This window comes from Artemia sp. Qi Xiang Cuo, chromosome 2 (genome assembly GCF_049724085.1).
Source record: "Artemia sp. Qi Xiang Cuo chromosome 2, ASM4972408v1, whole genome shotgun sequence".
NCBI lineage: Eukaryota > Metazoa > Arthropoda > Branchiopoda > Anostraca > Artemiidae > Artemia > Artemia sp. Qi Xiang Cuo.
In genome coordinates, this window is record NC_142795.1 from 9,415,733 (window position 1) to 9,428,345 (window position 12,613).

Consider the following 12,613-nt stretch of genomic DNA (forward strand, 5'->3'; position numbering starts at 1 on the left):
ATAGAGGTTTCAAGCTCCTACACGAAAAAATGTAGAATTTTGTATTTTTTGCCACAAGAAAAATCATGGATACGTATTTATTTGTTTTTTGTCTTTTTTTGTTAGACAATAATTTGCTAAAGTATACATCAGAGCTGTTTTTCAAGATTGGGGCACTAAAATTCCAGTTTCTAGGAATTTAAGTTGCCAGGAATTTGTATTCCTTGACATTTGACCCTTTTTGGGCAAGAATTGGTGCTTTTTGGCGCAAAATGGCCAAAAAACGCCATTTGCTGTGGTTTGTCAAGGCGGAGGGTTCTAAACATTCTGTTTTTTGTTCTTTTTTTCAGACCGCTAAAAACCTACTGTATATCTTAGAATGTCTACTTTTTGTCATTTGGATCCTCTTTGGGTAAAAATATATGTTTTGTGGCACAAACTGGCAGAAATTGTCACTTTTATGAAGCACAATCTCTTTTGTCTCTTAATAAATTAAATAAAAAAAAACAAGTTTTTTAAACTGAAAGTAAGAAGCGACATTAAAACTTAAAACGAACAGAAATTATTCCGTATATGAAAGGGGCTGTCCCCTCCTCAACGCTTCGCTCTTTGCGCTAAAGTTTTTTATTGTTTTAAACAATAAAGTTGTGACAGAGAGTCAAAGTTTAGTGTAAAGAGCGAGGCGTTGAGGAGGGGACAGCCCTTTTCATATACGGAATAATTTCTGTTCGTTTTAAGTTTTAATGTCGCTCCTTTCTTTCAGTTTAAAAAACTCGTTTTTTTTATTGAATTTCTGATCGTTTTTAGTTAATGCAGCTTTTATTTTGGTTCACCGTCATTGAATAAGTAAACAAAATTTGCATAAAAATTTTACTTTTCTTTTGCTAAATGGATATCTCTAAATTTGGCTATTACGTAATTTACAAATTAACTTACGTAACTAACTTATATGTTACATATACTAACGTATATGTTTCTTCTGGCAAAAAATACAAAGTTGCAGATTTTTGCAGATATGAGCTTGAAACCTATGTAATAGGGTTTTCTGATACGCTGAATCTGACAGTGTGATTTTCAATAAAATTCTTTCATTTGTAGGGGATATTTCCCCCCTCTTTAAAAGATTAGGTAAATTTTCTCAGGCTCGTAGCCTCTGATGAGTAATACTAAACTTAATAAAATTTATATATTTAGAATCAGCATTATAAACCCATTCTTTTGATACATTTGACATCAAAATTCCGTTTTTAAAAGTTTCGATTACTATTGAGCCGCATCGCTTGTTTTTTATTGTTTTTTTATTACGTATATGTTATTGCGTATATGAGGGGGTTCTCCCCTTAGTCAATACCACGCTCTTTACGTTAAAAGTTAAAAAAAAATTTGATTCACAAACCCCTGAATCACAAAGGCCGTTTAATTAGAATAGATAGCTCTTTTGAAAGCACTAAAAAAACTGTAGCGTAAAAAGCGAGGTATTGACTTGGGGAAAACCCCCTCACATACGTTATAATTTCTGTTCGTTTTAAGTTCTAATGTTGCTTCTTACTTTCAGTTGAAAAAACTTGTTTTTTTTAATTTAATTTCTGATCGTTTTTTAAATAATGCTTGGAAATCTAATAACCCCTTAATAAAAAAATCCTTTACCCCAGCGAAACGTTCGCCCTAGATAGATTCTCCAGAGTAACACCCACCGTTAGCCCCCCCCCCCTCCGGAACAAAATCCTCCCAGAAATTGTCTGTATACTTCCCAATAACCAATAAATAATGCTGGCAAGTCCGGCACCCCCCTCATGGCACTTTACCTTCCCCCCTGAAAACTTCCTTCATGGACAGCTCCTCCAACATACCCCCCGACCCCCCCCCCCACTACCAGAAAAAAAACCTCCTGAAAACTTCTGTATACTTCCCAATAACCAATACTATATGTTAACATTGGGTAAAGTTCATAAGTTTTAATCCTCCCCCTGGGGACTTCGGGAGATTAAGTCATCCTAAAAGACATATTTATCATATTTTCGACCATGCTGAACAAAATGGATATCTAAAAAATTTGATCGGGTGACTTTGGGAAAAAAATAAGCATGGAAGGGGGCCTAGTTGCCCTCCATTTTTTTTGGTCACTTAAAAAGGGCACTAGAACTTTTAATTTCCGTTCCCTTGAGCCCTCCCACAATATTCTAGGACCACTGGGTCGATACGATTACCCCTGGCGAAAAAAAAAAAACAACAAAAACACAAATAAACACACATCCGTGATCTTTCTTCTGGCAAAAAATGCAAAATTCCACATTTTTGTAGATAGGAGCTTGAAACCTCTACAGTAGGGTTCTCTGATACGCTGAATATGATGGTGTGATTTTCATTAAGGTTCTATAACTTTTAGGGGGTCTTTCCCCATTTTTTTGAAAATCAGCCAAATTTTCTCAGGCGCGTAACTTTTGATGGGTAGCACTAAACTTGATGAAAGTTATATATTTGAAATCAGCATTGAATTTTAATTCTTTTGATGTATCTATTGGTATCAAAAACCCGTTTTCTAGAGTCTCGGTTACCATTGAGCCGGGTCACTCCTTACTTACAGTTCGTTACCACGAACTGTTTGAAAGGCCACTACATATGGCGATTTGCTTTCAAATAAGCTCTCTCTCAAGATTCTAGGACCACTGGCTAGGCGCAATCACCCCTGCGAAAAAAGAAAAAGAAAAAAAGGAAGTACATCACCGCTTTCAATGCGATTTTTTCCCATTGTTATTGAAGATGGAGGACTGTAATTTTCACTGAGCAAATTTTTAACCAGGATGATTCCAATGTTGCAATTTTCATTTTAATCTCATACCATTATTGAAAGATTTCAAGTTCTTTTTGAAGTTCCCATTAATTATTTTCAGTTTATTTCTTCAATACTACTTTTTAATATTCCTGTTACTATGGGCCATAATCTACTCTATACTAGGTTGGAACCATAGCTGGAACCATAATTTCAGTGGGTGAAAAGATTGCAAAAAATACTAAAGATCCCAAGACCCAGGGTAGCCACCTGGTAGAAACCGTCACTAGATTTTAGTGATTTTTTGGTTGATTTTCTTCAATAATCTAGTTATTTATGGGCTGGTGTAGTGACTTTTTTTTGTTTGGCAATATAAAAAATCACTAGAAATAGTGATAAATCACAAGAGATGGCAACCCTGCCAAGATCTCAGGTGGAACAACCCGAAGACTACTAATACCGTACACGAACTTATTCTGGACCCTTCACTACATTTCACACTACATTGGATCACTGATTGGATACCCTCGTACAAAGCTTTACATTTTTCCATATGTAATGGCTTATGGACATAGCCATTTGTCCATAGTGTCCTTTGATTTAGTTAGAAAATACCCCATCAACATTCACCAACGTTTCACACTGACACCTTTACTCTTTTTGAACACATGTGGGTTGAAACATTCCCCCCCCCTTTCTCAGTGATAAATGCTGTGTGTAAACAATCGAAAAATTGCATAATTTTTAAATTGCCAAATAATTTGCCCCAAAAGAACCGTATTCTTTATTGTCAATATTTTATCAATTATCCTTATCGTTTTGTCTCTAAATAATTATTTTCAAATTTTATTCCTCCTTCCATATAACCAGGATGCACACAGTGGTTTTTTATTTAGTTAAAAATCCCCCTCAGCATCCCCTGAAGTTTCACATTTAGACTCGTGCTCTTTTGTGACACAACTAAAAAAAAAAAAAAAAGTTAGAACATTTTCCCCTTTCCTAATGACACATCCTGCGTAAACAAATCAAAAATTGCATAATCTATAAATTGTCAAATAGTTTGCCCTAAATAAGCTTATTGTTTCTTGTAAATGTTCTATCAATCGTCCTTACGTCTTTCTTTAATTGATTCTTCTTTCTTTTTTAAATTACTATTCTTTCCTCAACTTGACTAAAGGCTAGTGCTGAGAGCAAATAAAATTCTTCAAATCTGTCCACTTTTTCTGCGATTTTGTCTTTTAAAATCAGGTGACAGCTTGAAACCCTGCTATTCCAATTTTGCTGAGTTAAGATAAGGACCGCCTTCTAAACCCGTTTATATTCATGAGAAGATAACCGCTCCATTTTGGTACAGTAAAATCTCTTCTGCATAGCTAATTTTTGGTTTTCATACCGTCCAGCGTTAAACATGTCATACTCATTTTGACAACAGCTGTTTAGACTCTAAGAATGTTACAAATGAACTGACCACCGACAGAAATCTGACGTCATGGTTGCAGGAGTGGGTGAAACCTAATATAGAGTGAACTGAAGCCCATAGTGACCGAAGGTTAGGGAGAAGAATTTTCCATTTAAAGGTGATTCAGGAACAACCATTATAGGTACTACTGCATTAAACATACTCTTTTATATACTGTATATGGAATGTCAAACTGGAGATGCTACAGATACTGGGACAGATACCCGGTCATAAAACAGTTGTTAGAGTGGAATTGAGTGAAACAGGTGATCTAATATGAATGTTAAAATATATGATTTGGGATTTGCATAGTTGTAACATGCAATTCTTATAATTTTGTTCACAAACCATTATAACCGGGTATCTGTCTTTGGTTAGGTTCGGTTATGTATTTAATATCAGGTATGCTTTACTCCCCCCCCCCCCCTAGTATGCAGATATATAGCTCAAATTTGTTTATAAACTATTATATATTTATCCTATTTTATTTTATTTCATTAGCATTAACCAAACTTGACTTCTTTAGCAGTTTATAAAAGAGTACGTTTAATGCACCAATGCCCCTTAATTATAATTATAGTATAATTATAGTTATAATTATATATTAAAAATTATAGTAAAAACGAATTTACCTAAAACGCACTTACCTTTTCAATAAGTTGTTTAACGAGTCCATTCCATTCACCTGTATGTGGGTCTGGTGCTCCGTATATCTTATCAGGTCCAAATTCTATTACGTATTGAAAACCAACAATAGCAGATATCGCTTTAAGCAGGTCCACACAAAAGCCTTCATAACGTGCGTTACCAGTTAAGTTGGCCGCATTATGACGAAGCATAACGTAAGGCGTTTCCTTGAGGGAAAACAAATAGGTCAAGAAGGGAAACACACAGCTAAGTATACTGGTTAAAATTAAAAGGTTAAAATAAAAGGAATTAGCATCTACAGTTACCATAAGAGAGTTTGCACTTTTTTAAAGTATGGCAACTTGTTATGGCATGTTCATACTATGAAGAGAAACGAGGGAGGTGAGAGTGGAATTATTAATAAATAGTGCAATATAAGTTATCTGACAGTGAAAGTGTATTATCAACTAAAACAGTAACCGGCGATTTAGCTGCAAATAGTTCCCGTTGGCGCGCTGTAACTGTCAGCTGACTTTGAATTTATTTATTCATTTAATAAATAATATGCCCTATAGAGGCATATGCCCTATATGCCTCTATAGGCTATATGCCCTTTTGCCCTATAGAGGCAAAAGAAATTGCCCTTATTAGAGGACCTAATAAAGGCCAAATTGCCAAATTATTCAAAGTATTTGTAAATAAGGAACTACTTAATGCTTATGAGGTTAAAGAGGTCCTGTTTCATAATAGAAGATTTTTTATCCATGTCCAGAAAATAACATAAAAAAATCCAAGAAGGCAAAAACCACAAATCTTATTATCCCTAGTTGCCACATGCTGCAATTTGTCGATAGCTGCGGTCATTTTGCAGACTGCAGCCAGTTTTTTTAACAACATTTTTGCGCAAAAATGCAAATCCTCATGCACTGAAGTTATCCAGCATATGCAGGAAAAGGCGCAGAGGAATCAGATTGAATTGTATATATGCTATTACTGTAGTTGCATTTTACCATTCTTTCCTTCAATGTAACAATAACAAAAGCTCAACGGCAGCAAATGGAGTGAAATTCGCCTTTTGTAAGATAAATTGGGGGTAGTTGGATTTTTCGGAATCACGCCAGCGATTTTTAAGCTTCTCTGTGCATTTGTACGTACAACAAATCCATTGCTCGAATTGGGCTTATCCGCAAACCGCAGCATGAGCAAACTGAGCAAACATGAGCAGCATGAGCAAACTAAGGTTAAAGATTCTGGTAGTTAAAATCTTCGCATGACCCACGCTCAGGAATAAAGCAGCATATTATTTTTACACGACCCATGGTGAATTCAAAAATGTTACCTCAAATTAGCTTGGAGGCCCATAAGTTTAAATTTAGAGGTACAGATTTTAGTGAAGACAGTGGGATTGTAGTTGGCCTCAATTTGGGTCATAAGCTCTGTCTTAGGCCAAAGACACACTTGGCGTTTTTATAGAGCTTTTGTTTTACCGAGTATATATATATATATATATATATATATATATATATATATATATATATATATATATATATATATATATATATATATAGCGGCGAAACCATGCTGCCTTTCCATCACAAACATCAAAAATAAGAAGAACGATAGGTAATTCTTTTCGGAAGACGGTGGAAATTCTAATTTGAATGAATATTTCGAGACTGTGTCCAAAGGCAGCCCTCAGCAAAGCAGTCTTTTTGTTGAGGACGGTCCTTGGACATAGGGTCGAACTATTCATTCAAATTAGAATCTCCACTGCCTTGGGAAAAGAGTTCCCTATTGTTCTTCTTGTTTTTGATGTTTATGGTTTTTTTTACCAAGCGTTTCTTGAGGTGTATAAGATAGTATGGCAACGGACACAGGCGGTAAAAAACGCGCTCGGTAAAACAAATGTCGACGGCCGCAATGCAGCCGTCCTTTATCACTACAATAAACGAATGGCAAAATGAATGATCGTTTACTTTAATGCCTGCATAGAGATGGTGGCCTATGGAACTAAAGGGAAGCGGGCCCACTCGGATTTTTTTTTTTTTTTTCTTTTTAACCACTAAAAACTACTGACGAGAGAGTGTGTTTGAAGACAGTATATTATAAACAAAAACTATTTTCTCTCCTGGGAAGGGAGAGGGCAATTGAAAAAAAAATGGAAGTTCCCAGGAATTCAAGGAAGTTCGAAGTCGCGGGGTTTGGGCCCAAATTAGACCCTGCATTTGGCTCTTAACAAATCAAAACTTATATATCACAACAAAATGAGTATTAATTGAATTCCTGTGGCCTAAACTAAGCACTATTTTACCAAAATTGGAATTCCTATACACTAAGGAAATTTCTACCTATTGGTTTCCAGAATAGTTCAACCCCCCCCCCCATGCCTGTAAATGTAATAAGTATATACGAATATAGGGGATAGGGGAAGAAAGATTTATCGTAAAGAAAGATACAAGGGAAATGGGAACTTCCTGGGAGGGTGTAAAGAGGGTGGCTTTGAATAGATCAGGGTGGAGGAGGAGCGTGCGTAGCTGTGTTGTCCTCACGTGGCCTGGTGCTGTGGTGAGTTGTTAGTAGCAGTAGTAGTAGTACTAGTAATATGGGGCGGGCATACAATGTGTTTTTCAACGTGTATGGGGGGGGGGGTTTAGCAAATTTATCGTTTTTCAATTATTTTTAATGAAAATACAAAAAAGCTTATGAACTATTTATAAGCTATTAGATAGATCTGTTAGATTAATTTGGTCTATTATGATCTACCAGATCTGTTATATTCGACTGATGTGGCGACGGTAGAATATTTGCGTCCTAAAGCCCGCTCTAGAGTAGCAACGGGAAAAACAACACTTGGTAAAAAAAAGGTTCTGTTAGATTAATAAGATCTATTATGATCTATCAGATCTGTTATGACCGATTGATGTTGCGATGGTAGAATATTTCCGGTCAAAAGTCCGTGCTTAAGTAGCAACAGGAAAATCTACGCTTGGTAAAAAAAAAAAAAAAACACTTAAACAAACGCTCGGAAAACGCCAAGTGTTCTCCGGTCTTATGACTTGCAAATTTTCATAACTCTGTACTTACTTAACGAATCACATTTGAAAAAAAAATCTTAGATGTTATGAATAACCGTTTAAAGTGCTTTACAACTTCCTAGGAAGCAATACTGTACTTATAACAAATTCATATAATTGATTTTTTCTACTTTTTTTAGTTTAGTTAATTCTACTGATTTCAGCTTTTTTCGTTTATTCAACAGCAAAAGTATCTAACACTAAAAAATAACTAAACTTGGAAAAAAAAATACCAAATCCAAAAAAGGGTAATTCTACAAGCAACACTTCGAGACAATATGTCCCTTTTCACTGCAGTTCAAAATAGAATGTAACCTTTTCAATTAGCTGTTTAACAATCCCATTCCACTCCCCAGTCTCAAGGTCGATTGATCCGTAGTATCCATCAGGCGAAAGCCTTATCTGATAATTAAATCCAGCTTTTCTTGAAATATGTTTGAGCAGATCAATGCAAAAACCTTCAAAACCATTCGGATCTGTCGAATTATATCCATCTCTTAGCATGACATAAGGCACCTCCTATCAAATAAATTTTTCATTTTTATTATCTGAGGCGGTTCTAGTTTGTAGGTTGGATGGGTCCAAGCCAACTTAAATATTCTAAGAATTTACATTTTATTGGGTAGCTGAACCGAATTCTTTTCTTATAGTATTTCTTACATTGAGTAAACACAAAAAATAGTTGCAGGTACAAAAAAAAACATGCAAAACAGTATTTACTTAGTAATTCTTTGGAAGTTTGCTGCGGAAGTTTGCTTTGGAAGCTGGACATTATTTCTTAATTTCCTACACCCTCCTAACTTCCCTTCCTATAATTATTTTCGATACTTTTTTTAAAGTCAATTATTAACAAAAAACTCATCGTATTATTTTTAAATCGTATATACTTTCACTCCTTTTCTCCCCGCTTTAACGGGCTTAGGGCGTATACTTTTTCTAAACAGTATAGACACCACAGTTCATATAATTATCCAGTAAGCTTATCGCATATCATTTCTGGTCTTCGTTCTCGGTGCGAACAAAAAGCTCCTCCCACTTCTTCCTGCAGTTATTAATGGCGAGTTTCCACTTGTTTCCGATTGTTTCGCGCAAAGTGCATTATTCGTAATAGCGGGTTTCCACTTGTTTCCAATTGTTTCGCGTCTGACTTGTCTACCCGTGAAAAGATCTGATGCCGCTTATGTTTCTACATTCTCTGGAGCACTCGCACCCCGGTCCGGGTTTTTTAAATGGGTGAGATAGGGAATGATCATACTGGATAATTATATGAACTGTGATAGACACTTAGCAATAAAGAGGAAAATTTCTATGGATGGAAATGTATGTTTTAGAGTCACAAACAAGGAAAGTTGATTAATGAAAAAAGGATAATACTTGAAAAAAAAAGTAGTCAAACGTAATAATAATGGAAGTTTTTTTGCGAATTAGATATTATAATGTATGGATTAAGGAAATTCTATACTTCAAGGGATAACCCTATGCCGTTCATTATAAACTTTTTAAATTTGTGTGGCAAAAATATTTGGAATGGATTTAGTGGTCTTACATTAACTTGCGAAGCTTCAATAAGAGATCCGAATAAACAACAAAAAACTAAAAGCGAACACCTAATTTCCTGGAAATCTTAAAAAGAATCATTTAAATTCTCCTGTCTCATACCGGAGATAGAAACATTTAGTTGTAATGAAACTTAAATTATCAGAAAGCGTGAACTTTGTTTTTTCCATTGAACGGAGCAGAATTTTCTTTTTGTAGGGTGAGGGCAGTCCATAAAAAACTTCTAGCACACATAATAGGAAAATACTACAACTCATATCATAGGAAGCATCAACTGAACAATTGTCAACTCTGGGACACCCTGTGATGCTACGCACTTTGATTGGTAATCTCGCTGACACAGGGGACATAAAATGTTTTTATAGGGCAAATGAAAATACTGAAAAAAAAACACAACAAAGCGAATATTTCGAGAGGTCAAACGCCTCTCTTCTTCAGCGCGAAACGAAATAATGTATCCAAGGAAAGTGCCGAAGAAAAAAACAACAAAAAACAAACGCGGAAAATTTTACTGTCTTTTCAGTTAAATTTCATAGTCATACCACAGATTCTCAACACCTCTTAATGGTGGCTAGCTCCCTAGGAGAATTCGCCAATAAGCCCTTTGTCTTTAAGTTGGCAAGCTGACACTGAGGCTCGCAAAATTATTTTAAGGTATTGAATCTCCTTATGGAGATGTATCTCCATAATCTCCTTTCTGTGACAACAGTACCGGCTTGCCATATAATCATATTTGCCATATATACCACAATGGTTTAGATTAAAAAAAGAAAAAAAAACAAGAAAGAATATATTTTAATACTTCTAGAGTCGAAATCATTTTCTCTTTTTGGTCTCTCTAGAACGGATGAATGCTAATGATGACAATGTGTGGCAGCTTGCAACGATAGTAAAACTCGGTTTTCCAGTCAAAGTTTGCAGTGGTTTCAAAGCAGGAAATAGTGGATGAAGAAGGAAGGTGAGTACTAAGTGACTTCCTAAGCTGTCTAGAGTATGCTTTTATTTAACTTTCAGTAAGTTTCTGTCGTTAGCTCAAAATTCAACTCTCTATAGCAAATTCTAGATTTAATTAATATTAATGATTTTTTCACCCATAAAAAACTCAAGTATAAGATTTTCAGAGCCCACATTTTTTACAAGTACTAGTTAAACTGACGACACAAAAAAATATCTACTTTCATCTCCTATATATAAACTTTTTATTCAGTAAAATGTATTTTTTTCTGTCCTTTTTTGCTCAAGAATTACCAGAAAAATGCAGCTCAAAATCACTTACTTCGGAGCCATTTTCATGAGTTTCTTGGCATGCAAAGACTAGCGTTGGACATATTTTCGAAGATCAGTTTTAATAGTTCTAAGACTGGTACTGTTTTAAAATTGATTTGGACACCGACCTCTAAGTAACTTTATGTAATAAATCTTTCGGAATTATTATATATTCACTCGAAATATACCTGAATAGAGATCCAGAACCATAAGACGTGTCGAGTTAATCACACAAAGCAATTCTGATTAAGTAATTAAATATGACCCTTGTATTCAGATGGTAACTTTTTAATTAAAGGTAGTTCTTATATTCAGCCTAAGTTGTTGGACTTAGGTATCTAGCTTGCTAATCGCAATCTTGTTAAGCAGTTTAATGAACTGATTGACCTGAACAAATCATTTTTGCTATTTATTAGCAAACATCTTTTGTATATTTAATTTTTAATGGTTCTTCAAATCATTCCAAGGCTTATCCAAGACATGATAGGGAATATCACTCTCATAAATCTCCGCTGTTTGCTGTTAAACTGAATTAAACAGTTCGTGGTAACGAACTGTAAGTAAGGAGCGACCCGGCTCAATGGTGACCGAAACTCTAGAAAACGGGTTTTTGATACCAATAGATACATCAAAAGAATCAAATTTCAATGCTGATTTCAAATATATAACTTTCATCAAGTTTAGTCCTACCCATCAAAAGTTACGCGCCTGAGAAAATTTGGATGATTTTCGAAAAAAGGAGGAAAGACCCCCTAAAAGTTATAAAACCTTAATTAAAATCACACCATCATATTCAGCATATTAGAGAACCCTTCTGTAGAGGTTTTAACCATCTTTCTATAAAAATGTAGAATTTTGCATTTTTTGCCAGAAGAAAGATCACGGATGCGTGTTTATTTATTTATTTTTTTTCCCAGGGGTTATCTTATCAACCCAGTGGTCCTAGAATATCGTGGGAGGACTCATTGGAATGGAAATTAAAAGTTCTAGTGCCCTTTTTAAGTGAGCAAAAAATGGAGGGCAACTAGGCCCCCACCCTCGCTCATTTTTTCCCAAAGTCACCTGATCAAAATTTCGAGATAGCCATTTTGTTCAGCATGGTTGAAAATATGATAACTATGTACTTTAGGATGACTTAATCCCCCGAATTCCCCGGAGGGAGGGCTGTACGTTATGAGCTTTACCCAATGTTAACATATAGTATTGGTTATTAGGAAATATACAGACGTTTTCAGGGGGGATTTTTTCTGGTAGTAGTGGGGTGGGTGGCTCGGGGGTTATGTGGGAGGATCTTTCCACGAAGGAAGTTTTCATGGGGGAAGGGACAATGCTATGAAGGGGTGCCGGATTTCCCAGCATTATTTAAAAAAAGATCAGAAATTAAATATAAAAAAAGTTTTCCAACTGACAATAAGAAGTAGCATCAAAACTTAAAGCGAACAGAAAATATTACGTGTATGATTGGGTTCACCCCCTAGTCAATACCTCGCTCTTTAAGCCAAAGATTTTTTAGTACTTTCATAAGACTTATTTATTCTAAATAACGGCCTATGTGATTAAGGGGCCATTTTAAAGAATTGGAACAAAATTTGAACTTTAGCTTAAAGAGCGAGGTATTGACTAGGGAGCGAGCCCCCTAATATACGTATTAAAAATATATGAATATAGAAGTTCGTTACGTAAGTTACGTATATTTATTATTAATAAAACCTTCGTGAATAAAATTAAACAAGTTTCGAGAAAGCCATTTAACCAAATAAAAGTAAAATTAATATGCAAATTTTGTTTTAATTATTCATGCACGGTGAGCCAAAATCAAAACCTGCTTTAATTCAAAAACGTTCAAAAATTAAATAAAAAAAACTTGTTTTTTTATTTCCT

The 12,613-nt window shown here is 35.1% G+C and overlaps 1 protein-coding gene and 1 long non-coding RNA gene across 8 annotated transcripts in view; one reads left to right on the top strand and one right to left on the bottom strand.

The window, feature by feature from the left end:
• Positions 1-12,613, bottom strand: part of LOC148954888 (glutamate receptor ionotropic, kainate 2-like) — a 453,254-nt gene that overhangs the window by 104,960 nt on the left and 335,681 nt on the right. For all 7 annotated transcript variants that reach the window (XM_089099042.1, XM_089099050.1, XM_089099034.1 and 4 more), the window contains one exon: positions 4,856-5,062. In XM_089099042.1, coding sequence (XP_088955168.1) covers positions 4,856-5,062 — 207 coding nt within the window. The remainder of the gene's footprint in view (positions 1-4,855; positions 5,063-12,613) is intronic.
• LOC148954889 (uncharacterized) overlaps positions 4,236-12,613 on the top strand; it is a 145,416-nt gene continuing 137,038 nt past the window's right edge. Inside the window, exons 1-2 of the long non-coding RNA XR_016142718.1 lie at positions 4,236-4,350; positions 10,309-10,424. This is a non-coding gene — a long non-coding RNA (uncharacterized LOC148954889). The remainder of the gene's footprint in view (positions 4,351-10,308; positions 10,425-12,613) is intronic.